Genomic DNA, 26440 nt, shown 5'->3' with positions numbered 1-26440 from the left:
GTTCTTCAAAGAAAATGCGTTGCTGCCTGCTTCAGGAGTATCACTCTCTGATCAATGAGTGTGACAAATATATGATGCACTTATATTCCTGTTAAATGCTATATTCTCTTTTCATTATCCATTTTTTAGCTGTCATTGCGTTTATACTTGCATCGTAGTATTTGTGTTATTATGTTCCTTCTCATTGACAGCCATCCATGCAACATATTTTCGCATTCACCGCATCCTTATCTTATGATTCCTACGTATCTATAATCACTCAAACTTCTCCTCAATATTCTTCTTTTACAGCCATTTCACTTTCCATCTGTTTCCATTGTAGATCTTTGTGGCCTTATTGTTTATTTCATTTATAACGTTTTTTGTTCACTTTCACCTGTTTGCTCTATAGAATTTACTTTTCACATTTGATTACACCATTACAAAATGGTGCCCATTTTCTCGCTGTGTGTCCATACCCAAAAAACAGTCTTCTTTCACTGCCTACTCTCCCTTGATCTTTGCACACTCTGCACTCCGAGTCTGAACATTCGTATTCACTGTGCCTTCAGACACCTTCACACGCTGATAGAAGTAAGTGCACTTTGACCATCTTCATTTAACTTTATACGCTTTTGTTGCACATGTCCGCTTCAGCGGTTTTTGATCCTTATGTTCCACTCCGATGCATCCTTGCACAGGTTGTCATTGTTTTATTTGTGCTCTGGGTCGATTTTGAATGCATATTTACTCTCCAGTTGAGTGTATATACAAGATTGAATTTGTAACCAATCTTGCTTCCCTGTGAGCACCGCTTAGATTGTAATTGTTCTGTGTACTTAGACCCGTGATAAGAGTAGAACGCCCACTAGTGTACCTGGTTACCAAGTTTGAAGTTGTATTGTTTTATTTAACCGTTCCTCTTTACCACCTAATTTAGAGCACCTACACACTTTGCTGCTTGATTCAGATTATTTCATTTTATAACCTGACTTTGAGCACCAGATTATAAGCACTGATTTGGCAACCGACATACTGTCAATTTCCGATTCAAGAATGGCCCCACAAGTTTATTATCTCACTAACATCCACCGATTACCGTAATGTATCCAATATCATTACACGCTCATATGTATACTGATTCAGCAACCCACATTTCATCAGTTTATGATTTATGAATGGTTTTGCTTGCTAATTTATGTTTACATTCACCGGTTAACGCAATGCATGTTACGTTTGAGATGACTCATCAGCAACTTTTCAACTTAGGATCTTCATCCTTTGTGCATTCTAGCTTTCAATACTCATCATTATGTCACTTCATTTGCACATGACCAGTTTGTCACCACTGGTGTTTTCGGATTTTCACAATCACAATCTAAGGCACATGGTCCAACACGGTGGCGGTTTTAATTTTAATTTTCCAGGAGTGGTATCCTCATGTCTTCTTTTCCATGTTTATTCCGCAGACATTCTCCACTGACGAAGAGCTATGTTGATGCCCGAAATGCATCGGAGGCCACGTTTCATATGACGAGAGATTTAATTATTCATTTTTGATGCATCTACATTCGATATGAAAGATGATGATCATCATCATCATCATAAAAACTTTTATTCGGTTGCATCATAGCGAAACCATAAAAAGTACAGCAATAGAATATTACAATACATAAAAAGTTTCAATGTCTTATACAGTTAAAAACTATTGTCATAAAAACCATACTTAAAAATAATTCATTGAAAATATTGAACAGGAAATCAAATATACAAGGACTCATAATTTACAGCGGATTTTTAGACATGATTTTAAAAAACAAGCTATGCATTTGGCAATGTATTGGGAATCCAGAAACTGCAGGGCCAAGTAAGCGGGACGACATGTTCTCAAGTAAGCATGATCGTAAAATCCGTTCCGCTCGCGGATTTTCGGCAAATTCGCAATCCGCGAACCCTCGCGAATTTGCCGAAAATTCGTAAATCCGTGCGAAGCGGATTTTTTGCTTGGTCGCACTTCCCAACTCGAATACTATAAAATTTTGCAGCGCGCAGCGTTCACTTACCGTCATTCAGCGTTTGCAGAGTTGTTTTTCTCCATGTTTGCGTGTGCTGTGCCATTTTGGATCTTGCTGCGGGATCCCGCGGGAGTTTGTCAACGTCATCGCGGCTTGCCACCTTGCACAGCGAGAGTTTGGCAACGCGAGTACGTCATAAAGGCCCGTGATCACGCATCGCGGGAGTAAACACTTGCGAACACGTAGATGCGGCGGGCAGTGACAATCTCGCAATTGCGAGATGGCAAAATTTGCAATTTCGCACAAGAAATCCACCAGCAGGCAGCATAAACCTTGAAAATTATGATTTTTATCAGAATAACTCCTCAGGTTGACATTTGCCTGCACTTCTTTTTTGCAAGGAGTCCATTTTGGGGGGGGTGGGAGGAAGGAAGTGCCCCACAGTCTCTAACTTCCTGTTCCTGTCCTGCAGGCTCCTCCCAGTGCTTTCTTCATGTGCTGGTCACTTTGATTTGGATCTTGACCTGGAAGGGTTACTTTTTGTGGATGCTGCTGTATATTTGGATTTTTGCAAACCTGAAAGCACTCAGCAGGTGCAAAAGTTCAATCTTATCATTAGTAACCATTCCCTGTAGTGCTTCCTGAGGGGCCCCTTCAGAGTTCAGTTGCCTACTTGCAACTATTCTATGACCCTGCTCTGACCCTCACAGCAGGCTCAGAGAATAGCTACAAGTATACAACAAAGGTCCTGTTAAAAAAATTACACTGCAACAGAAAGCAATTACAGATAAGGAAGCAGGTGCCAGCCTGGAAGTTCAAATTCAGTGACACATTAATCAGCCCCTAATTCATTCATGTCAGTTGAGGCAGGGCAGGTGTGCTTTCCCCCCCATAATCTACAGTGATGAACTAGAGGGTGGCATGGGTGAGCCAGAGGGTGGCATGGGTGAGCCATAGGGTGGCATGGGTGAGCCAGAGGGTGGCAGTGGTGAAACAGAGGGTGGCAGTGGTGAAACAGAGGGTGCTGTGATGAACCAGACGTAGAAACAAAATGGTCGCGACCGTTGCTACCCGACAAGTAAGTTCGCATTTGCGAACTGGTAAAAAACCCTTGCGAAATGGCAGAAACACTTGCGAACACAAAAAAAAGGAATCCGCAAAATTCGCGAGAGTTCCCGGATTTTGCGGATTGCAAATCCGTAAATACGCAATTTTGCGGATTGCCAATTCGCAAAATCCGCCCATGCTTATTCTCAAGCCCATTTTTCGAAGTAAAGGGATGATCCAGCGCTTACGAGGGAGCTTGTAAAATCTACAGAACAATGTTACATGCATTGTAGACTGGGATGATATACCATCACAAGGACATTTGTGACCAGTCCTGTTCTTTAGGAAAAGTAACTAAGCGGAAAAAAGTATTAAATCGGAACCTAGTCAAAACATATTTTTCGTAATTTGTGAGGTAGAATGTTAAATATGGTTGGATGCCCAGGGCAGTCTGTACCGATAAGATTTGTGCATTTGAGGGTTTGCTTACTTCTTGGGAAAGACGAAGTTCTCTGGGATGGGTTAAACATAATTTTTTCAAGTCTTTCCTAGAGATATCTGGCATTTTAGTAGGTTCTAAGAAGTAAGAAGTAAGATGAAATATCGATATAAGAATAAAAGCCTCACCATTATGTAAATTCACAGAAGAATTGTCGTCACTGGCTAGTACAAACAGATAAACCTTTTAGATCCCTCACTCAGTCGACTGCGAGTCCTTAGCGGTGTTCAGTGGGACGCCCCTTAATCCAGTGGATGCTACCTATATCAACCATCTGAGATTCCCCTGGGGAGGTGGTTCACCTCACCAAATGTCGGGAGTTGCTCTGCAATCAATATGTGCCAAATTGCAGTGTCCACCAGAATGAAAGCTATACTGGTGGGCCAGTGGATTTTGCATCTGCCACATGCCCACCAGGTCCATTGCTGATAGAAAGTCTGCCAAGACCTTGCCAGAGGGGTCTCTCTGTCTCGTAGCCCAGCGGTCTATTCTCCGCAGAGAGCAGCATTGCAGTCACCCCTAAAGAATAGCTCCGCCTGTGACAAAGAGACAATGAGAGAGCCTAGATCTGTGAGTGTCGCAACATGAATTCTCGGGGGGAATGTTTAGGAAAAAATATGGAACAGCCTGCCCTCCCAATGTCTTGATAGCACCACAAAGGGCCAGTGAGGGTCATGCTCAATTTTTGTATGGTAAATTGGATGGAGTTGCACAGTAGTATACCCACCCCTCTCAAGCCTCTAGTGAAGCCGGCATGTGCTGCCAATTTGTAACCCCCTCTATTAAGCGCACAATAGGCGGTTCCCTGTAGGTGGGTTTCTTGCAGTAGGGCTATATCAGGTGAAAGACATTTAAGGTGTTGTAGCACTAACCCCCTTTTAACTTTGGCCCCTAGACCATTCAAATTTTAATAGGGGATTTCAAAACTGCAGGAGACTTGGGTAGTACTCATGTTATCTTGCATACATAATGTTGTAACATCTCGGCCAGGAGATTGGTAGCCCCGGGAGAGATTGTAGGTATGAATAAGGAATATCGAGGAGCAGCGGGAGAGCCCACAACATATGCCCTCGGGTCCACTTAGGAGATGCTGTGACCTATATTTTCCAATTGTCCAAAACACTTGCCATAAATCAATAGCACTGTCATCAACATACATAGCCAACAAAACACAGCATTACAGCATTGCAGAGCTCCAGGGTACCCCATCCCTCATGACTAAATATCGGAGAGCATGTACCAGCCGGGTCGTCCATCTTCCACACCCCCCAAGGTAAGCATGGAACATTTTTAGCACACTGCAGCTGTCCAAGCTGGTCACCACAAGAACGCTGTTCAACTGAGCATCTTTACAAGTAATCAACAACTCAGATCCAGTGACTGCAAAATAATCATCAACCAGCCCCTTCAATCTCCCAGTTGTTCCATTGTATGGGAGCCTGCTGGACCTGCACAGGGCCAAGACCGTCATCTCTGCTCCAGTCTCTGTAATTTTACCAAGGCGTATATAGTATCTCTATGGTAGTATTGCATCGGAAGGTATCTCCTCGGCATCTCCTGTCTCCTGCACTTGTTATAGCCCCTGTCATCGTCTCTCCTTCCTGCTCTTCTTACAGTAGGTACTCGGTCTTCTGTTCTAGCCAGCCCCATGTTTTCTCAGGTGAGTCAAAAAAACTTGTCTTTCCCTCCGCCACCACCCTGAGTTTGGCTCGGAACAACATTGCATATTTTAGTTCTCTTTCACGTAGCGCCTTCTTTACTTCACGGCAGGAACGAATATGACTCATTACTATGCGAGTCAGTACACCGCGTGGCATTACAATGGGGTTGTTACACTGACCGCGTGTTACCACTTAATGCCATTACTATGCAAGTCATTACATTGACTTTCAGTAGATGGCGTGCTGACATTAGAAATATATAATTTACTATTCCAACTCCAGCCTACCCAACAGTAGGGAAGGTGTTGGAATAGTAAACTATACTATTCCTAATGTTAGCGCGCCATCTACTGCAAGTCGATGTAATGACTTGCGTAGTAATGACATTGTGTGCTAACAACGTGGTCATTGTAACAACCGTGCTGTAATGGCATCGCGATGTGATCACTGCGATGTAAAGGTCGTTTCCCGGCAGGAACATCTCAACCTCTGAACTTTAATCATAAAGTCCGGAAAAAATGTGATCATGCCATTTTCATATTTGAGTGGAGGGGCAGACCGAGCAGTTTGCAATATTGCACTTCTGTCTCTGTAGCTGGAGATCCTCACCACTATAAGCCGCGGAGGTAACCCCAGTCATGGCGGGCCCACTAGGACTCGATGGGCACGCTCCACTGAGAAGTAATTCGAGAGACCACATGGCTGCAACTGTTTCACAATCAGATCTTCAACGAAAAGATCAGAGGCCAGGCCCTCTGCCCTCTCTGGCACCCCTAGGATTTTGAGATTATTCCAGCACGCGCATCCCTCAAAGTCTTCAAGTTTTGCCTCCAGAGTATCCAGTAGTAGTGCAGAACTCTTTTATGTGAACTTCAAGTGTTTTAGTGAAGGTTTGGAGTTCGGTTATAGAGTCCTCGGTGACCTTGACGAGGGCACCGAAGGTGTGGAGATTCGCATGCATAAGTGTGACTTCCAAAGTGACCATGTCAATTTTATTCTCTTGGGCCTGGTGTACCCCCTGAATTATGGCTATTGTATCTTGTAGAGTGAGGGCTCCTTCCTCTGTACTTGTATCCTAGCTGCCCCCGCCAACGGGGCGTCCACTCTGGGCTGCAATAAGTTATCGAGGTTCATTTGATGCATCACACGGGCCCTTTATGACCAGACATCCAGCTCGACCAGGTCCATCCCTCGCGGCCGCCGTACCTTGCTGGTAGGGCACCTCTGTTCACTCCTCCAGGATTAGCTGCCCGCGCCTGACCCAAGAGTGTCCACCGGGCAAGTAGCACACCTCTCGGGCCCAGATTAATTCCCAGACCTTCTTGGAGGCACCAACTGGCCTACTCCACAATTGTTTCACAATCTTGCCCTCAGATGGCAGCGTGTGTGGATCTCCGCTACCTGCTTCACTGGGTCTGAGAGTTTAACACAGTGTCCTAAGAAGGGTCACTCCTCCCACCCAGGCAGGGCCTCCACATAAAAAATCAAACAATCCGTGGGCAGTTCATCTCCAACACCCTGCTCATACTGGGCCAAAGGCACTCTTTGGTGTCACTCCTTGTCATGTGGCCCAGGCAGCAGCCACACTCACAGGTATGCCCCCAAGGGGGCAGTATCTCTAGGACGTTGGAACTCACTCAGAGGTTACAGCATGGTCATCGCACCAGCACCCGGCTTCTTCAACACAAGGTTCTCAACTGTGCCTCATCGCCTTAAGGGCCCCATGTAACGTGGGCTCATCGTTGTGGCAAGTGCTTCGAGAAGCAATGTCCTCAAAGCAGCCCCTGGTCGCACCACGGCTCGGTTGCTGACTCTGGATCAATGCAGGATCCAATATACAGATATTCCCTTCTCCATATGAAGCTGTTGAACCTTTGAGTCTAGTGAGGTAAAACCTGGTGAAATCTGATACTTTTGTGGGAGCCCACTCAGTCAGGCATTACCATAATCCTGTTTCACTTCCCTTCTTCTCTTTCCCCCTGGAGCTTCAGCCCCCAGACACCCGCGGGTATGAGTGTGCTTTAGGAATCCTATTTTCATTTCATTTTAAATTAATCAATGACCCTGGTAACTTTTTGTGATATTTGTTTATAATATAGGGGAAATGTCTGTTTCCGTAGCCTGAGGAGAGTTGAAGCTTACCAACTAGGTGATCCTTGGACGCTGTAAATATTACAGAACTCTGGGACAGTTACCAAACACATTTAAACTCTGTTACCCTCTCAGGCCCTTTTCACAGACTGTGACTATTTTTGTTTCTCCCTGAAACTCCTTGTTCTGATGATGGCCCTCTAAATTGTCCCAGGATCAAAATGCTGTGACACCAAAGGCAATGGGAACAATACTGAATTAATTTCACATGTTTGATCCCAATGAATGTAATTACTCAACAAATATTCAAGCCAATGAATGTATTGGGCCATTGCCCTTTGTCTTACACACTGCTCTTAAATGTTCTCATGTAACAATTTCCCGTTGTGATAACTTAAGCACTGGGAATGGTCAAGATGCATTAAAATGTTCTGTATATGTAACAGTTAAATGACGGTGTCACCTGCTGTTGGTTCTTGTAGCACTTTAAGTACATTATTGTTGATTGTCATCTGAATCATGTATAGAATAACTGAATGTGATTTATAATGTGAACTATTTGACAATTCTCCATAGGGACTCAAGAGCTGATATTTCAACGTCTAGCACTTAACTCTAAAAGAACCAAGGAATATGTAGTTTATGTATTTATATTTTAGTATGTTTAGGCTGATTGCCAAATATTAATATAACATAAATTTTAACATTCGTGAAAATGAAAATTATCTAGAAAACGTTAAATTAGCAGAGTTTTTTAAAAAGGTTTTGCAAAATCTTATTTAAGCGCTAATCTCGTGTATGTTTTAATTAACTTAAAACAATAAAGCATGTCAGTCTGTCTGACATGGAATATCTGTTGTTCATTGTGATTTATTGCCCCCGATTCCAGGTAGTTACTAGTTTCCCTTGTCCTTTATCATTGTTGAGCAATTTGGCAACACAATGAGCAGTGATGTTAGCTATTCATTGATCATCAGTTAGGTAATGTGTAATAGCGGTGACAGGTGGATTTATTATTTTTAACGGCCTTCAGTTCCTGAATTGAAACAGAGGGTACTGGTTTATATCATATCCCCCTATTCCATGATTTCCCAAGTCCAGCAATGTATCCTAAATGTGTAGGTAATACTTTATTTGATTCAATTAATTAAGTTGTTGCAATGAAAACTATTAATACACGATGATACCCAATAGGCGCCCCTTAAATTAGTTGTGTACTTTAACGGCCTGCACCTGAAAGCGCAATGTGAAGTGATGTATTTTACTAAGCAGGCCAGTCCAAGTCTGGTGAGTGGGTGCTGTGCTTTTGAGTTTTTCGGGCAGCTAGCAGGGTGCACAGAGACTTGTGTTGAAACCAGTCCAAATCTAACCAGCCACTGCTGTACTTTTGAGTCTTTCGACCAACCCGCAAGATGCGCAAAGTCTTGCGCTGGAGGCCGCACTTAAAGTCCATGTAACCTGGTAGCAGCCGATTCAGAAATGATAAGGCGCAGCAAATAGAAAATTGTGCTGGGACGAATGCGACTGTGGTTTAAAGTGCTAGGTGTAGAAGCATATTCTTAAATTCACTTGTGATGTTGCTGAGTTCTAAGACCTTCGAGGTTACACCATGGGTTAAAGTGCAAGGTGCCAGTTGCAGGAGCATTGTCTGGAATTCCATTTGATGTTGCAGAGTTCTAAGTTCTACACCATGGGTTAAAGTAGAGAGTGCTAGTTGTGGAAGCATAGTCCCAATTTCACTCATGAAATTAATTCATTCTAAATCCTACTCATTGAGAAGAGTTGAATTATGAGTGATCATTCATGCTTAATTGTGTTTATTTCAAGGTCCAAATGCTGCTGTGGCTTAAAGAGCCACGTGGCAGTTGTAAGAGCATAGTCCCATTTACACTTCTGAGAAAGCAGTATTCTAGATCCTTCCAAGTTTAAATGTATTAGCTGGACCTTTAATGTTTGTAAATGTCTGGGCGGTTTGTAGCTTTTGAGTTTGGTCAATAAATTAAGCTAATCTTCCAGGTTAATTAGCAGCTCTTTTGCTTTCCTTGAATGAGCTTTACATTTAAAGAATAATGGCTTTATTAAAGTGTGGTGTGCATTTAGAAGGACCAGTTGCTAGAAATGGGGTATCTAGTTGGCAGAGGTATGCACCCTGTCCAAGTAGGGACCACCACTCTAGTCAGTGTAAACTAGATTACCCTAAAAGATAAACTATGCACCCCCTCTGGTAGCTTGGCACAGAGTAGTCAGGCACATCTGATGAGGCATTGTGTAAAGTATTTGTGCAACAAACACTTAGAGTATACAATGTGTTAGTTTCAAGGCAGTGGTTCCGTATGCGATGTGGCGGTTCTGAGTATGATGTGTTGGCCTCTACTGATGCAACAGGGTCGATGTGCCAGTTCTGCTACATGCAGACTACGATATCTCTGGGTGCAAGTATCAGGTCTACTTCCAATGAATCAGTCACAGGAGCAGGGGCAGAGCCTTTGATAGACCTGAGTCTCAACCAACAAACAAGCCCTTGGAGATCACGTCAGTTGCAAGGCAAGGCAGAATCCAGCTCTCCTCAGCACGTTCAGAGAGAAGAAGGCAGCAGGGTATCACAGCAGAAACGCAAGCTTTTCCGGTCAGCAGTCCAGCAAAGTGTCAGTCCTTGATGCAGCACAGCAGTTCTTCTGACAGAGTCCAGTTGTAGTTCCAGGAGTGTCTGATTTGGTGGTGTCAGAGACCCAATACATATACCCAGTTGTGCCTTTGAAGTGGGGGTGACTTTAAAGAAGGGTATTTGAAGTGCACGCAGGTCCTTTCTTCTCGGCCCTGGCTCCAGACTATGGGTAGGGGTAATTAGCCCCTTGAGTGGGGACAGGGCACTGCCTATTCAGTTATAATTGTCAGGCCCTCCCTCCCTTCTTGCTTAGGAAGCGCCATCAGAATGCAGATGAGTGCTCAGACACATCTAACCTTCCTGTGTGTTTTTGACCGTCTAGAGGGATTGGCGACAGCTTCCAGGCACAGAAAGCAACAAGAGCAAAGACATGTTCACTTTCTAAAAGTGGTATATCTAAAACAGTAATGTTAAATCCAGCTCTACCAGTGGAGGAGATTTTTCATGTCCATCTTCTAAAAAGGGTGTTTCTAAAACAGTCATGTTAAATCAAACTCTATCAGTGGAGAGTATTTATCATTACCATTCCAAAGATCTGAAACATGACACAGCTGCTTCTTTCTAACCAAGGATTATAGCTTAAAAGTGTATTAAGGAATTCCCAATGTTAAGCTATGAGAGGAATAGGACTCACAGTAGTGAAAAATACATTTAGGGGGTTTTCAATACCAGGACATGCAAAACTTAAAAGTAAATGTTCTACCTTTTTCTTACACAGCACCCTACCCTATAGGCATACCTTTGGGGTGACTTATGTGTAATAAAAGGGAATTTTTTTAAGAGGGTTTTAAATGCCAAGTCGAAGTGGCTGGAGACTGTATGCACACACTTGCAATCATAGGCCTGAGATAGGTTTGAAAGGCTACTTCTGTAGGAGGCACAATCAGTACTGAAGGCTCACTAATTAGCATTTACTTAACAGGCTCTGCATATATGTTATATCACTTTACTTTTTTTTCCAATTTCTCTTTTTCAATTGCAGTGAGAAAAGCGAAGGCGGGACTGCCAGAAAAAATAAATGAACAAAGAGTAGCAAACCCCACCCCTCCCCGCAGGTAGAAAATATATATATATATATATATATATATATATATATATATATATATATATATAGCCGTTTCTGAGGAAGCAAAATAGTAATAAAATACTACATTATCATAAATATCCGATTGTACAGTACATCAAAATCCCACAGCAGCAATAGCCTTAAGAGAAAAATATTAATTTTCACAACTTTAAGTAGAAACAATCAATTAAGTGACCAGTGCAACAGTACCATCATATAAAAGTAGGGAGGCACTACAGGATAGATACTTTATCGAGTTTCACAGAAAACAGAGAAAGAGAAAGGTATATACCACAACAACCATACTAAGCTAAGAAAATTGACATATACATAAATGTAGGGAGCGATGACTTATTCTATGGTCTCTCCCACATTTATTCTTGGTGGATTAGCCAGTGAGAAAGGGGACCCCAGATTACCAGTCCCTTTTTTTTGCTCTGAGTCCCTTTTTCGCATATATTACCTTCTCTAATGAGTGAATTGAATAAAAACGAGCTATCCAATGTGTAAACACTGGGGGGTGAGGATCCAACCAGGTAGAAGCTATGCATAGCCTGAGAACGGCCATAGCGATGAATATTTGTTCTCCTCCCTTTTTTCGATCAATCGAATCAGTTATACCCAACATTATCGTAGAGGAAACCATCACCAGATTATAAGATAGCACCTGTCCCAAAAAGTGTTGAATTTTATTTATTAATGGTTCTAGTGTAACACATGTGGCAAACATATGGATTGAATCAGCTTTAAACTCAGCGAGGACAGTATGTTCCTTTCCCAGAGCCCCAGTTTGCAATCTTACTAGGAGTGAAATATAAAAAAACAAGTCTTATAGAACTGCGCCTGAAGGTTAGAATATAGCAAATTGCTTTGTGCAAATTCAACTGCAAGTAAGAAAGCATTATTAGTGATGTCCAATTTCTGTTGCCACTTAGTGGATGTTAAAAGCAGACCATCAGGCATCAAGGTGTTAAACATGTTATAAATAACTCCAATACCTGGTATCGAATCTCCACAAAGCTTCTCTATCAAATTACACTTGGTGAAACCTGATTGGCCCCCAGTCTTTCTTAAAAGGAAAGATTTAACAGATAAGTATTTAAAAGATTGCCTCTTATCTAATTTATATTGGGATTGAAGATCTTCAAACGCCAAGATCTCTTCAGCTGAACAAAGGTCTCCTAATTTCGTTACACCTTTTTCTATCCAATTTTGGAGATAGAATGAGCTAAAAATATCTTAGAGGTTAGAGTTATTTCTAATAGGGGTGTAGAAGTTTAGTCTACCAATACCAAGAAACTTACGAATGGCTGAAAAGGCCTTAAATACCCCAAGTATTGACTTAATTTCCACCCTTCTATAGTAACCCAATTCTAGCTGCCGCCACAGGCAGCCCCAAGCATCGGGTCCGAGCAAGAGTTCAAAGGGTGAGGGCAAGTCAGCAGCTGTAGCAAAGGGGGGACATCTTGTAATAATATGGGGCATGCTTGCAGGACTGTAGCCCAATAATAGAGTTTTAAATTGGGAAGGGCCCACCCCCCTCTATCCTGAGGTAGGGACAAGAATTTGAATGCCCTTCTATGTTGGGAGAATGCCCATACAAATTGGGCAAATAACCTTTCAAACGTTGCGAGTATCGGCTTATTAAACTCTAAGGGTATAGCCCTAAATAGATATAATATTTTTGGGAAGAAAATCATTTTGAGCAAATTGCAATGCCCAACGATACGATAGAAAGATGTAAATTGTTGAGGTGATTCAGGGCTTTCCTTGACTCAGCAATGAGAGGGTCGGTGTTGTGACTTATTATAAGGTCAGTATTGGCTAAGATGTTAATGCCCAGATATTTGGCTTTAGCCACTACCCTTTCATCATTCCAGCTAACCTTACTGTTGATTATAATTTGAGTTTTTCCCTTATTTAGTTTATAACCAGATAAGGAGCCAAACAGATGAGCCTCAGCTTCAATTACTGGGATGGCATTCTTTGGATCTGGTGTAACCAGGGCCAGATCATCGGCATAAGCCATGATTTAATGTCATTTGAGATGTCATCAGACATGTCACTGACCATGTCATGAGTGATGTAATATGTGATGTCATCAGCAGTTCATTGCAGGGGCGCAAGTTATAGCTCAGCTAACTATAACGTACGAATTTCTCTCGTTCTGTACGAGTGAAATGTCAGCCTAACTATAAAATCCCTGAAACCTGTGTTTTTTTCAGTGAATTTCTAAGGTTTTCCAAATGCTAAATACTAACTACAATGTCCCTGAAACCTGTGGTTTTTTCAGTTAATTTCAAAGGTTTTTTAGATGCTAATTTCTTACTATAACGTCCCTGAAACCTGTGGTTTTTTTCAGTGTCTCAGTGTGTGGTAGTGACCTTAAAAACACTGTGAAAACTGTTCTGACTGAATATTGCAGTTAAAAATCATTTAAAGAGGCTAACTGGGTAAATACGAGTTTTTGCGGTGGTGCGGCAGCCCTATCCTGACTACAAACTAAGGTGTTCTTTCGCCATGTCCTGGGCTAGTTGCCGGCCCGCTTACAGGGGACTGCCGTACCCTGGCAGTGTTGCAGTAGTGTGAGGCAGTAATATACTATGACGAATTCTCTAACTATGGAGGAAATTAGATCATCCCTGGATAAGGGAGGCAAAGCAGTACCGATTTTGCTCAATCTATCAGTGGCCTTTGATACGGTCAATCATGAGATACTTATTGACCGTCTGCAGAATTTGGGTTTTCACGATTCAGAATTTATGTTGATCAAAATGTACCTGTCAGGACGCCATCAAGTAGTATCAAATGGGATCTTCATTGCAGAAGCTTTCTGTCTGCCTTGCGGGGTACCTCAGGGATCTTTCCTTTCCCCAACCTTATTTAATCTTTACGTCACCCCACTGGCCACTCTGATTAGATCTTTTGGGCTGTCCAAGGCATCATATGCTGACGATACTCAAATTATTGTATCAGTGGCAAAAGGTGAGTGTGGGGCCGTTCATACATTTAATGAATGTATGAGTTCAGTGAACAGCTGGATAGCCACAACTGTTTAAATTTGAATTCCATGAAAACTGAGGTCATCCAATTTGGTAACAATACCTCTATATGGTCCCCTCACTTGTGGCCATCAGATCTAGGACGGGTACCCACGCCTACCTCCAAAGTTAAAAGCTTGGGGTTTGTAGCGGATAACAATTTGAATTTGTGGGCGTGGCTTGGACGGCAATGCGGACAGTCGTCTAATTCCGTCAGCTCCGCAACCCTGAGGCTAAACAACCCCGCCAAACAAGCCAAACGAGCCGAAACCAGCCACAGATCACAGGAACGGATGGGGGAAACCCTGGGCAGCAAGGAATAGAACGAGCAAGAGAGGCGAACAGCGACAGCACGGAGATATCAGCCCCGCCGCCCGCTACTGAGCAGCAACAACGGAGAGACAAGATGGCGCCCTGAGACATAGACAACCCCGCAAGAACGGCACCGGACAGGGAAGCAGCTAGAGGACATCATACCTCTCGGACTCCGCTGCCTGGCGTTTGAAGGCGGTGATTGAAAAAGGAAAGTTTGCTGAACAAGGGGCCATCTAGACTCCCAGGGAGGAGGTGCTGAAACGGACAAGCGGTACGTGCACAGCGAGCGGAGACATAGGCAAGCGGCGACGGAGGGGCCCGCTCGACGGTAAGCCTATCGAGAGGAGGACCCGCCAAACCCAAGTAAAGGGGACCGGAAGTCGCTGCTCGTAAGAGCGCCATCACCGGAAGTCTTCACAGACTGAAGCAGGAAGTGACGGGCCGGAAGCGGAAGACGACGCAACCGGATGCAACCAGATGCACCACCGGGCTGAGAAGTAAGCACCGAGGGCCAGCGGAGCGGTCCTGAGCCCCCAGATCCGGACGAGAACACCGCAGGCAACAGCGCAACGGGGGTAAGGCGGAGTGACTACAGCCGACTACCGAGACAGCACCGAGTGATGCACTGGGCCCAGCCTCACGAAGCTCAAGCCACACAGGAAGGTGCCCGACAGTGCTGACCCGGCAGGAGAGACGCACGCCTAGGTTGGGTGAGACACAATTAGAGAAGCAGAAAGGCCATACGAGCAACCGCGTCCGAAAGGGGCGAAGCACACAGGGAGTCACAGTCTGCTAGCAGGAAAGCGGAGAGCAATCCACCCCTCTCAATAAGCAATAAGCCGCGGAAAATGCAAAACAAGGGGAGAGAAGTGGAACTGAGGGGTTATATATGGGAGAAAAAAAAAACGAGCAGAAGACACGGGCCGCAAGTAAGCCCCCCAGGCAAGAGAGCATACAGAAGCGCGCCAAAAGCAACCTAAACACCAGCTGATGCTAATCAAGACCGCCGCATAACCCCACCATACAACTAGACCGCCATAACCGCGCCAGCAACAGCCCGTCGGAGAAAGGCGCCAGACACAGAACGCCAGCAGAGTAAAACCACGCGGCCAAACAGCTGCGGACGAGACAAAAAAACACGCTGGCAGGGCCAAAGGCAAAGACGAGAACGAGGCACATCAGAGAGCCCAGCAGATACAGAATCCAAAGCACTCACACACCGGCGGCAAAAGATACAAATCTACCAAAAGGGGCCCAAGCAGAAGGGCGGCTAGACAACATTCTATCCAGAAGGGGCATCGGGTCAATGGAAAGCAACGAAGGGAAGACGGTGGCCGACCAGAAAAAAACAAAAATAGACAACCAGGCATCCCCACTAAAGAACAGAGGCGAAGCACTCACCCTTGAGACCATCCTAAGAAAAATAAACGAAGGCAACGCAGTGGCCAAGGAGACGAAACTCAAGGTGGAGAACATGCAGCTCGAGCTGGCGGCCATAAGAGCAGACCTCCACAGCAGAAACACAAGAATGGAGGCAGCTGAGAGCCGAATAAGCTCAGTGGAGGATGACACAAACGGAAACACCAAAGCCATAGCGGAGCTGCAGAAAGCCACTAAAAACATACAAAAGCAGCTAGCGGAGAAGGATGACAGGGCAAGAAGAGGCAACGTAAGGATCCTAGGCGTACCAGAAGGGGCAGAAGACAAGGCGGGCTCGTGTGCGGCCATGCTAGAGGAGATGATCCCCCTCCTCACAGGCATCACCTTAGAGAGAGGCTTCGAAGTGCAAAAGGCATACAGAGTACCAGCAGGAAAACCAACGACAGGCAAGGGGCCAAGGGCAATAATATGTAACCCGCTCAGATCAAGCCAAACAGACGCTATCTTCGCCTATGCCAGGAAAAATCAAAACCTCACGTGGGGGGGTAAAATTGTGCTGACCCAAGACTACTCAAAGCCAACAGTAGAGCTGAGAAAGGGATTTCTGGCCCTCAGAGAAAACCTGCGCAGAAGAGGCGCCACTTTCAGCTTCGTTGCACCTGCCCGGTTTAAAGTAACAGACAAATGGAAGACAATGTTTTTCGAGTGTCCGGAGGACCTAAGGAACTATCTGCGAGGACCACAAGTGGAAGAGATGGAGCAAACCAAGAACCCCGGAGCAGCAAAAAGGAGTGCCTCGCCTAACGAGAACGGTCATCTGGAATAAGGTACATTACGGACCAAAGGACAAGACAACATATATACCTCATCAGGCTCAGGACAAACAAAACCAAACAATCCCAAAGACACAGCAAGGCACGCCAGTAGTTTCACCACCTCACAGAACAAGCCACCTGGCGATCCACGGAAAAGGATGCAGACTGGGCTTGTTGCGCTTTTCCTCTTTTTTCAACTACCTCATGGCTACACCAAGGAAGAACAAACTCTACCTCAGGGAAGATGCGGGGCAGAGGAACTTTGTCGTCGCACACCCAATCAGCAATTATGGGAGGGCGGGGGGAGGGCAGGAAGGGGGAGGAGAGGGAGGGGGGGCGGGGGGTGCGGGAAGCATGTACATGGGTCTATTTACTATCACTTTCTCTTTTCCTACTACTTTTCTCTCTATACACCCACACCTTGGAGCAGCAAAGGCATACGCAGGCATAGAGCCACAGATCCACACACACCGCGGACACGGGAAGTGCGCTAAGAGGGGTCACACAAGCCGCGAAATACAGAGATGCACAAATGACACACAACAACCAGAGCAGCAATCAGAGCAGCATCACGGCCGATATTAAGATAGTGTCCCTAAACGTGAAGGGTCTTAACAGCCCAGTGAAAAGGCGGAAGATACTTGAACACCTTAGGAAACAAAAGAGTGACATATATGTGCTCCAAGAAACGAGACTGGAAGCAGCAGACATCAGACGCATAAGCGCAAACTGGATAGGGGAGGTAGTGGGATCACCTGTGCAGAACAAAAAGAACGGGGTGGTAACAATTATCAGCAGGAAGTCCAACATAGTAGTGGTAGACTCACAGGCAGACACCCAAGGAAGAACAATTGTGACCACACTTAGAAGAGCGGGAGAGACGTTCCACGTGGCAAACATATATGGCCCCAACTGCGAGGACAAACAATTCTGGGAAGGGGTAGGAGCACAACTGCATACCCTACCGCTTGACGACCTACTGATCGTCGCGGGAGATATGAACCAAGTTCTCGATGCATCCATCGACAAACACCCACACAGACCCAGCCAGTCAGCAACTAATCCTAGCATCCTAAAGAATCTATGCTCCAAGTTAAGACTGAAAGACCCATGGCGCCTAAGCAACCCGGACGGCAGAGAATACACATTCTATTCCAACCCACACAACTCATACAGCCGGATAGACTATATCCTAATGTCAGAAACACACACCCACCTCATAGACCACACGGAGATAGGCCCCAGATCAGTATCAGTCCACGCACACATAAGCCTAACCCTATCAGGCAAACACAACGAAAAGCCATCCCGCAGATGGAGATTCGATGACAGCCTACTCCAACACCCCTCAGCAAAGGCTGAGATAGAAGAGGCAATAAAGGAATACCTTCTAATAAACGACACATCAGAGACAAACAGGGAAGTACTATGGGATGCCCTAAAGGCCACCATCAGGGGCACGGTAATGACCATTAAGGGCAGGATGAACAGAGGAAGGAACAAGAGAATTGAAGATCTAGAGAAAGAGATTAAGGTGCTGGAGAGCAGCCACATAGCCAAAATGGAAGATAGCAACACACTCACGAACCTCACCAAACGGAAGTATGAACTTAACAGAATACTGAGTGAGAGGGCAGGGACCTGGATTAACAAATACAAGTCTATCAACCTCTGAACGGCAAACAAGGCAGGGAAAAACCTAGCGTCATACCTGAAAGGGAAACAGAAACAGCACACAATAGACGCAATCAAAGACAGACACAGCAAGTCCCAGACCGCAAACAAGGACATCCTAGAGGTATTCAGAGCCTTCTATGAGGAGCTGTACACCAGGGATGACACTCTCAAGAAGGATGGGGGAAAGGAGCTGCTAGGAAGCATAACCACACCTACACTATCAGACCGAGAGCGCGACATCCTAGAGCAGCCCATAACAGAGGATGAGATAGGGAAAGCCACGGCAAACCTCAAAGACAATAAGGCACCTGGCCCGGATGGCTTCACAGCTGCCTTTTATAAGCAATACCTGCCCACTCTAAATCATACACTGAAACAAGTATTCACGGAGTGTGTCCAGACTGGACGTATGACTCCCTCAATGGCGGAGGCAAACATAATTGTGATACCTAAGGAAGGGAAGGACACGAATGAGGCAAAGAACTTCAGACCGATCTCCCTCATAAACGTAGACGGCAAGATTTACGCAAAGATACTAGCCAACAGACTCAATGCGTACCTACCCAAACTGATACACAACTCTCAGGTGGGCTACATCAAAAACCGTATGTCCCATGACAATACCAGACTACTATGCCACATAATCAACCACTCATCCCGAAGCAACAACGCAGCTGTCATGATTGCCCTGGACGCCGAGAAGGCTTTCGACAGGGTTTCATGGCCCTTTCTAGACCAGTGCATGGAGAAATTCGGGTTAGGGCCAAACTACAGAGGGATGGTGATGGCTCTATACAACAACCCCAAAGCGCGGGTGGTGGTCAACGGTGGCACATCAGACACACTACACCTAGGCAGGGGAACAAGACAAGGCTGCCCTCTCTCACCAGCACTCTTCCTATTAGCTATAGAACCACTCCTCCCAATGATAAGAACAAACAAAGACATAGCGGGGATACCAATAGGAGGAGAAACATTCAAGCTAGCGGCATACGCCGATGACGTACTAATAGTCACGTAAGACCCAGAAAGATCAATCAGGGCACTGACTGACACTATCGAGAAATACGCGCAGGTATCGGGGTACAAACTCAACACAGACAAGTCTGAGTGCAAACCTTTAAACGTCCACACGACAAGAACAGTACTAGGAACGTCTGGGCTAACCTGGCAACAGAAGCCCATAAAATACCTAGGCATCCTCTTTGAGAGAGACCTAAGAACGACACTAGAACATAATGAACAAGCAACAATCCAGAAAATCAAAGATAAAGTAGATGGGTGGTCCCCAAGATTTACAACATGGTGGGGAAGAGTAGAAGCAATAAAAATGATGCTCACACCGATGGTCAACTACATGCTAACCATGCTCCCACTCACCAACACCGAAGACTTCCACAAGAGACTAGACAAAATACTGAATAACTTCTTGTGGAGAGGGAAAAAGCCCAGAATAAGCCTGCACAAGCTTAGACTCTCAAAAGACCAGGGTGGGCTAAACATAACTAATTTCAAACGATTCCAGGTAGCCTGCTTAGCCAGACAGGGACTACACTGGCAAGACCAAAGACAGGACTACACCCCAGCATGGCTAACACTCGAGCGTGGACTACTAAAAGGCATGAACCCCATAGCCCTACTCACCGCCACCCGACACCCAGCAGCCAAGGATAACCCAGTTCTAAAGAACACGAAGTTAGCGCTCCTAAGTGTTGACAAACTCCTAACAACAAGCATTAAGGGGGGCCAATCAGAATCCATCTGGTACAACCCTAAGCTAAGATACATGGGTAGGGTTCTAGACATGCACGAATGGTATAAACATGGCATATCCACTGCCCAAGACCTGCAAAAGCAAGGCGAGTACACAACATTTGACACCCTCAATGAAACCCACAACTTACATGCCATAGAGCTCTACAACTTCCTGAAAATCAAAGTAGCAATCAGGAAGGCGAACCTCCACAACCGGACATCATCAATCACACAACTGGCAACCAGTCTCAACACACTAGGACACCAAGTAGCACACCTCTACAAAACACTCCGCCCCCAAAAGACGAAACTCAATGACAAGCTTACAGATTTCTGGGGAGGCGCAGCAGGAAAGGAACTTAGCGAGACCGAGAAAGCGGAACTATGGAGATCAACTTCTAGGAAAAAAATAACTGCAACGCTAAACCAGACCAAATACTGGCTAGTACATAAGGCATACTGGACACCGGCCCGCCTGGCCACCTTGAGGATCCGAGAGAGCGACACATTCTGGAACTGTGACAGAGAGAGGGGAGACCTAGAACACCTGCTAATCAACTGCCCCAAGATCAGGGGATTCTGGGATAGAATTGGGATACTTATCAAAGAGATCACTGGAGTAGCTATACACATAGATTTCCCGAGCCTAGCCCTAGGTTTCACATCCCCGACCATCACAACAAAAGAGGAACGGGACCTCATCGACCTACTGCTGACGGCTGCAGTCAAAATAGTCCTAAGTAACTGGAAGGACACCTCAAAGGCTGCACCCAAGGCATGGCTAAACTGGGTCACGTTCCTAAGGGGGGGAGACAACACCACAGCGAAACACACGCCGAAAACTCACAGGCAGGCGAACATGTGGGAACCCCTTGACCTCTACCTATCCTCGCAGAAACCCCCATAGGCAAGACTAACAACCACCGCAGAAGGTCGCACCCTGCAGACCAACGCGCCAACGAAAAGAAACTAATACGCAAAGCTCCTCCACCCTTTCTCTCTCAACTTCTATCCACTAACCCCCCTGTCGTCCGGGGCGTGGGCCTAGGACACTATTTGTGCCTTGCTGAAGGGGTAACAGGAGACGACTACCAGACGGACCTGGAAACTGAACTTTGAACATGACACTCGAACAAGCCATGGAACAACACCCTCCTCCCCCTTTTTTCTCCCCCCCGACCCCCCTCCCCCGGGCGCCCTTCTCTTTTTCCTCCTTTTGCCCTTTTCTCTTCTCCTCTCTTCCCTCCACTCATGTATACTCCGTGCTCCGTGTAAATATATATATTTTTTTTACATACAATAAAAAATTACAGAAATAAAAAAAAAAATCAAATTCATCTAACTTCCTTCTCCTCCTTCCACTGGCTTAGAATCATTAAGTAAATTGAGAAATTCCTGCCGATGGACCTTTTGAAAACAGTAGTTATAGCCCTAGTACTTTCTCGATTGGATTATTACAATAGACTCTACACCAGCCTCGCTAATGGCTTACTTAGAAAGCTTCATACCATCCAAAATGCTGCTGTTCTGTTTCTGCTCAAAATTCCCAATTTTCAATCGGCCAGCGCCACTATAAGACAACTGCACTGGCTTATGGTCCACCTTTAAGGCTCTTTGCCTAGCATACAAATCAATCAAGGGAGATATACCTGCTTATTTGAAGGCTTATTTGAAGGCAAATCTGATCTGGCATACACCCAGCAGTACCCTTCGGTCAAGCACAGCAAACCTGATGATGGTCGCTCCCTTCAGACAGCTCACCTGGGGAGGCATACGTTTTTTCAGAACCACAGCCTTATTGTGGAATCGTCTGCCTCTGGAACTCAAAGCTGCAGCCACGCTTTTAGCATTCCGGAATAATCTTAAAACTTGACTGCAGAGTCCATGCTGTGCAACAACAGGTTTATGCATTCCCTTTGCGGTGCCTTTTTCAAAGGCACCACTAGGGGAACACCAAAGAACCACCTGCCAAACAACCACAAAAATTGTAATCTGTCAGGCAGCCGGCAGTGAGCTTTAGCTGTGTGGGAGAGGGCAGTGGTGTGTGGCCCCACTCCCGCACCACCAAACTGAGAGACAGACCCTAAGTCTCTTGTACTTTTACATGTAGATTTAAGTTCTTTCCACCACAGGCATACTTGGCACCTTGATAAGTAAAGGATTCTGGACCTGGTATATCCAGTATAATTGAGCCGGACACAGACTTGTTCTGAAAGTTGGATCCCGTTGCTCTATTAAACTGTTCACTTACAAAACATTATCAATAGTAAAATAGCATGATCTCCTCCTGCAGTGCCTGAATCAAAATGGATTACTTTTTGCCTGTAAAAAGGAAAATATCTTTAACATTTCAGTGCTGCAATGGAGGAGCACTTCACTTTCTTCCAAAAACCACTGGATATTTTTAAAATTGTCAAAAGTGTCAGAACATGGGGACAGATCAATGAAAACCGTAACTGTCCGGGGAAATCCAAAGATTATGGTCTTCCTACAGACAGGTAGCCCCTGGAGCTCAGGGGCACCCCTGCACTGCGGGAGCTGCATGGGCTATTGTTACTCCACTTACCTCAAGGATCTTATGCTTTCTTTCACCTACGCACTGTAATGTTGTTGGAACCAGCAGTCCTATACCTCTGTAACTTTCTATAAACTGGTTGTTCGTCCTTGGTGTAGTTGATACAAAGCCGTTTCAGTTACTGGCCATTGCGAGAAGATATTGGCTCCAGAACACTTCATGTTCTCCAGCTGTCAGTTGTCATTCCAATTTGCCAGGTTCTAGGTGTCTGTTTTGTTCCATCACACTCTTCTTAGGAGATTGTAAATTTCTTCCCCAGTTGGAGACCCCAAAGTGCTTAGCGGCCCATTAGGATGTCTGGTGGATCGCCACCGCCATGCGGGCGGTGGCGATCCGCCAGACATCCTTCCCCGCCCGCCACCCATTTCCCCTCGCTATATTACTATGGCGGGGGGGACCGCTGCGGACGGAAATACCGCCCGCCGCTTTTCCGCCTTGCGACCGGGGCGGAAAAGATTTAATATGGTGGCGGTGTCTATCAGACACCGCCAGCAATATTAGCACAGGCCAAAACAGATGCCTTTCTGTGGCGGCAATGCCGCCATGGAAAGGCAGGCGGTCTTCACTTCGGGGGCCCCCTGCGGGCCCCCATGGTGAAGGTGAGGGGGGGTGCACATAGGGGGTACCCCCCTGCATTTGCATATGCAATGCGGCAGGCACCGCTGGGTGTCTGCCGCTTTGTGTATGCAAATGCATACATGCATTTTTAGCATTGCGGTGGGCGGTGCTGAGAGCACCACCCGCCACAATGTTAAAAATGCAGGATGCGCCCGCCACTGTGGCGGGCGCATCCTTATACCCCCCATGGGACCCCCGCCCTTATGGCGGGCGGTCCCATTATCCGATAGGATGGTGGGCGGACTAAGTCCGCCCGTCATCCTAATGACACCCTTAGTGTGTAATGGCTGAGTGACTGCAGAGATATCAAGGCAGATAATGGGAGATTGTCACTGGACTGCTACTGCTTCATTGAGAATTCCAAAAGTTGGTCCGAGACAACATTAGTAATGAACACCTAATTCAATGTTGAGAAGTTATTGTATGACTTCAGCATTTTTACCAATGAGAGTCCGTCTTGTGCGGACTTCAGTTGATGTGTTAAGGGATATGTTTAGAATGATACCTGCAGGATCGACAGGAGATTTACCCACATGCTTAGCCCCTATCTTGTGAGTACTGAAGTCACCAGTGATGATTATCTCGCTAGTGGGATAGGTGTGGATTAACTATTCCATGATACCCACAAGTTCTTTCATCCTATTAAGCCTCAGACTATCTTTACAAGTGAAATACACATTTATTAGCAATACTGATGTGGTATGCCCAATCAGCTTCAAACTTGTCAGTAATACAGCTTGTGCTATATCCGTGGTTAGATTGATTTTTACTGTTATGACCAACACCAGGTTAACATAGGTAGCTAGGCCTCCAGAAGGTCTGCCGAACAGGTTGGTCTTTTTGGCAAGGTTCTGGAATTCTGAGAAGCCTGAAATTAATGATGGGGGACTGTGACCAGGTTTCTAGCAAGCAGAGCAGTTGGCCTCCCTGCAGAAATTCTAATGCTTTGGTGTAGTTTGTAGTACTCCTAAGCCCAGATACATTCCATTATATTATTAATAGGATTTTTACAGATTTTTTTTAAGGTAGCATCCAGTTTTCTCCGTGAGCGCTAGGATTCGCTTGGGTACTTCCCTGCATGGTTGACAGCTAGATGTGTTCCAGTATATTATGATAATTTCTAAAACATATTGACTACAGTATGCTCCTTCTCGTTCTATAAAGAAAGTAATACATTCTTTAGACAATTCCAGACCCCAAATTATACATCCCGGAGCACTTAATAGCTGTAAGGTCTGGAATAGCTTTTTAGACCAATAATGAGCTTTTCCGATTTGTATGTCCAACTACCTTTCTTTCCTAATACATTTTTTTTTTAGTCTGCAATTGTATTTTCTACTCAATATGATCTTCACTGAGTTTACTTTTTCGTCATTTAGTTTCAAAGCACCTGTTGTGTCTTTAATTTCAGCAAGTCTACCATTAGACTATGAAAGGTTAGGTTGTCTTTGTCGTTTCATTTTTAGTGGTTCTTATTTGTGATGTACTTCTACCAATGTGTCAAACAAACTCACAAAAATATCTGTCACGCTATTGCAAATAGTTCTCATTTGCTATGGCTAGGTATTTTTCTATGTTAGAGGAGACAAGCGTTTTCTTGGACTATATTTATGTATGACACTATGTAGAATATATACATTTAAATGTGAATATAAAGTGATTAGCCCAGCCACGGGACATATTTCAATAATGTATTTTCTTACTGACACCTGCCCTCAAAATGAACCCATTTGACAAATGTTCCCATATGTTATTGAAGTTTGTGGCAGATGGTGATTGCTTTCCGATTTGGAGAAGCTGATTGGTGCCGGAGCCCAGATTGACATATAAATAGACACAATTAATAATTTGCTCTTTCCATTTCTTAAACATGTGCCTCTGACCTGTGAAATATTGACTGAAATATCACAGTCTACGCACAGCATTTGTCAGACAAGCTGCTTCACACTGATACTCTCTGGGGGCTCACATCAAAACTAAAACGAACTCCTAGAATTTCTGTTGAAACTACCCCCTCCTGCAGACTCCAGATGGTGTGCACTACCGGCCAGATCAGATCTTTTCTTATTTGGATTGTAATAAATTCAGAACACAGGTAGATGCCTTTAGAGAGAGCACGTTAGGTCAATGCTTCGTAGATTTATCCTGATGCAGTGTCATTTTGCATTGACTTTTGCAACAACCAGTCAGATCGAAAACATAATTTGCAACAAGCAACTGTTGTTGAAAAAGGCTTTTCACTGCTTGGCCACCTCAGAAAAAAGATGCAATCTGAATATGAAAGTTCTAGGTTTACTCATGAGATGTGTGAGATACTATGATGAAAAACGCTTTGTCTTTGCAGCCTTCACTGTTCAAAGGGAAGCAATGTGGCCTATCAGCATGGCGAGTGGGAAATTGAGCTGGCTGACTCTGACTGCAAGCTTCATTGCCTTATTCACTACCAGTTTTCAGGTACCAAATGCGTTATAAGTGGTTAAGAATATGCGTGTGTGTGTATATGCTTATTTAAAGAGCACTTGCTATCACTTAACTAACACATGGGCACTTTGAATGCAGAGTTCATCTAGAAACCATTTTAACTGTAGATATCTTTGGGGGGGTTTGCAATTGTTTTTGAACCTTTTTATAAATGGAATTCTGTTTTTTACAGAGGATAAGTCTAGTGAAAGGAAATTCTAGTCTACGCACTAAATTACGTCTTTCTTCGCATAGCATATAAGTATTGGATGATGAGAATGGCAGATAATTGTTTATTTGCCACACGAAATATTTGGACTAGAGGCATTCCATGTTCATTTAAACTGTAAAGGTAAATGGTGTCTGGCTCATGGACCACTCTAATTATTATAACAAGTTTTAATGGTGAACAAGCTAATCATTTTGGAATCACTGAAGCTGCTCGAGGGCGGGGTGAGTATTGTTCCACAAGCCCATCTCTATATCTTCAACAATTAAAAAGCGCCTCAATCGAGTGAGAGTAGGACCAGAAGGTAGGATAAAGTTTTTATTTTACGGTGGTGTATTTAATGCTGATCATTTGTATTGTAGAAGGATTGAGGTTGCATGAAGGTACATCTTTAAACCCCACCTTTCAACCCAACCAGAACACTTCCCTCAGTTTTCACAGTCATTGTCATCTCTCATTCCTTAAAACATTCAATTTAGAGGAACTGCTTTTGTGCTGATCTTGTTATGGGATTGCAGAAATGCCATTCATTTCTTTCTATTTCAATGCAAT

The 26440-nt window shown here is 44.7% G+C and overlaps 1 protein-coding gene across 1 annotated transcript in view; it reads left to right on the top strand.

The window, feature by feature from the left end:
* The window catches only part of ADAMTSL3 (ADAMTS like 3), a 2298702-nt gene that overhangs the window by 83681 nt on the left and 2188581 nt on the right, over positions 1 to 26440 (top strand). Inside the window, exon 2 of the mRNA XM_078684728.1 lies at positions 25544 to 25653. Coding sequence (XP_078540854.1) covers positions 25567 to 25653 — 87 coding nt within the window. The 5' untranslated portion in view covers positions 25544 to 25566. The remainder of the gene's footprint in view (positions 1 to 25543; positions 25654 to 26440) is intronic.

Source organism: Lissotriton helveticus, chromosome 3_2 (genome assembly GCF_964261635.1).
Source record: "Lissotriton helveticus chromosome 3_2, aLisHel1.1, whole genome shotgun sequence".
In the NCBI taxonomy this organism is placed as follows: domain Eukaryota; kingdom Metazoa; phylum Chordata; class Amphibia; order Caudata; family Salamandridae; genus Lissotriton; species Lissotriton helveticus.
This window is presented reverse-complemented; position numbering and strand designations above follow the sequence as displayed.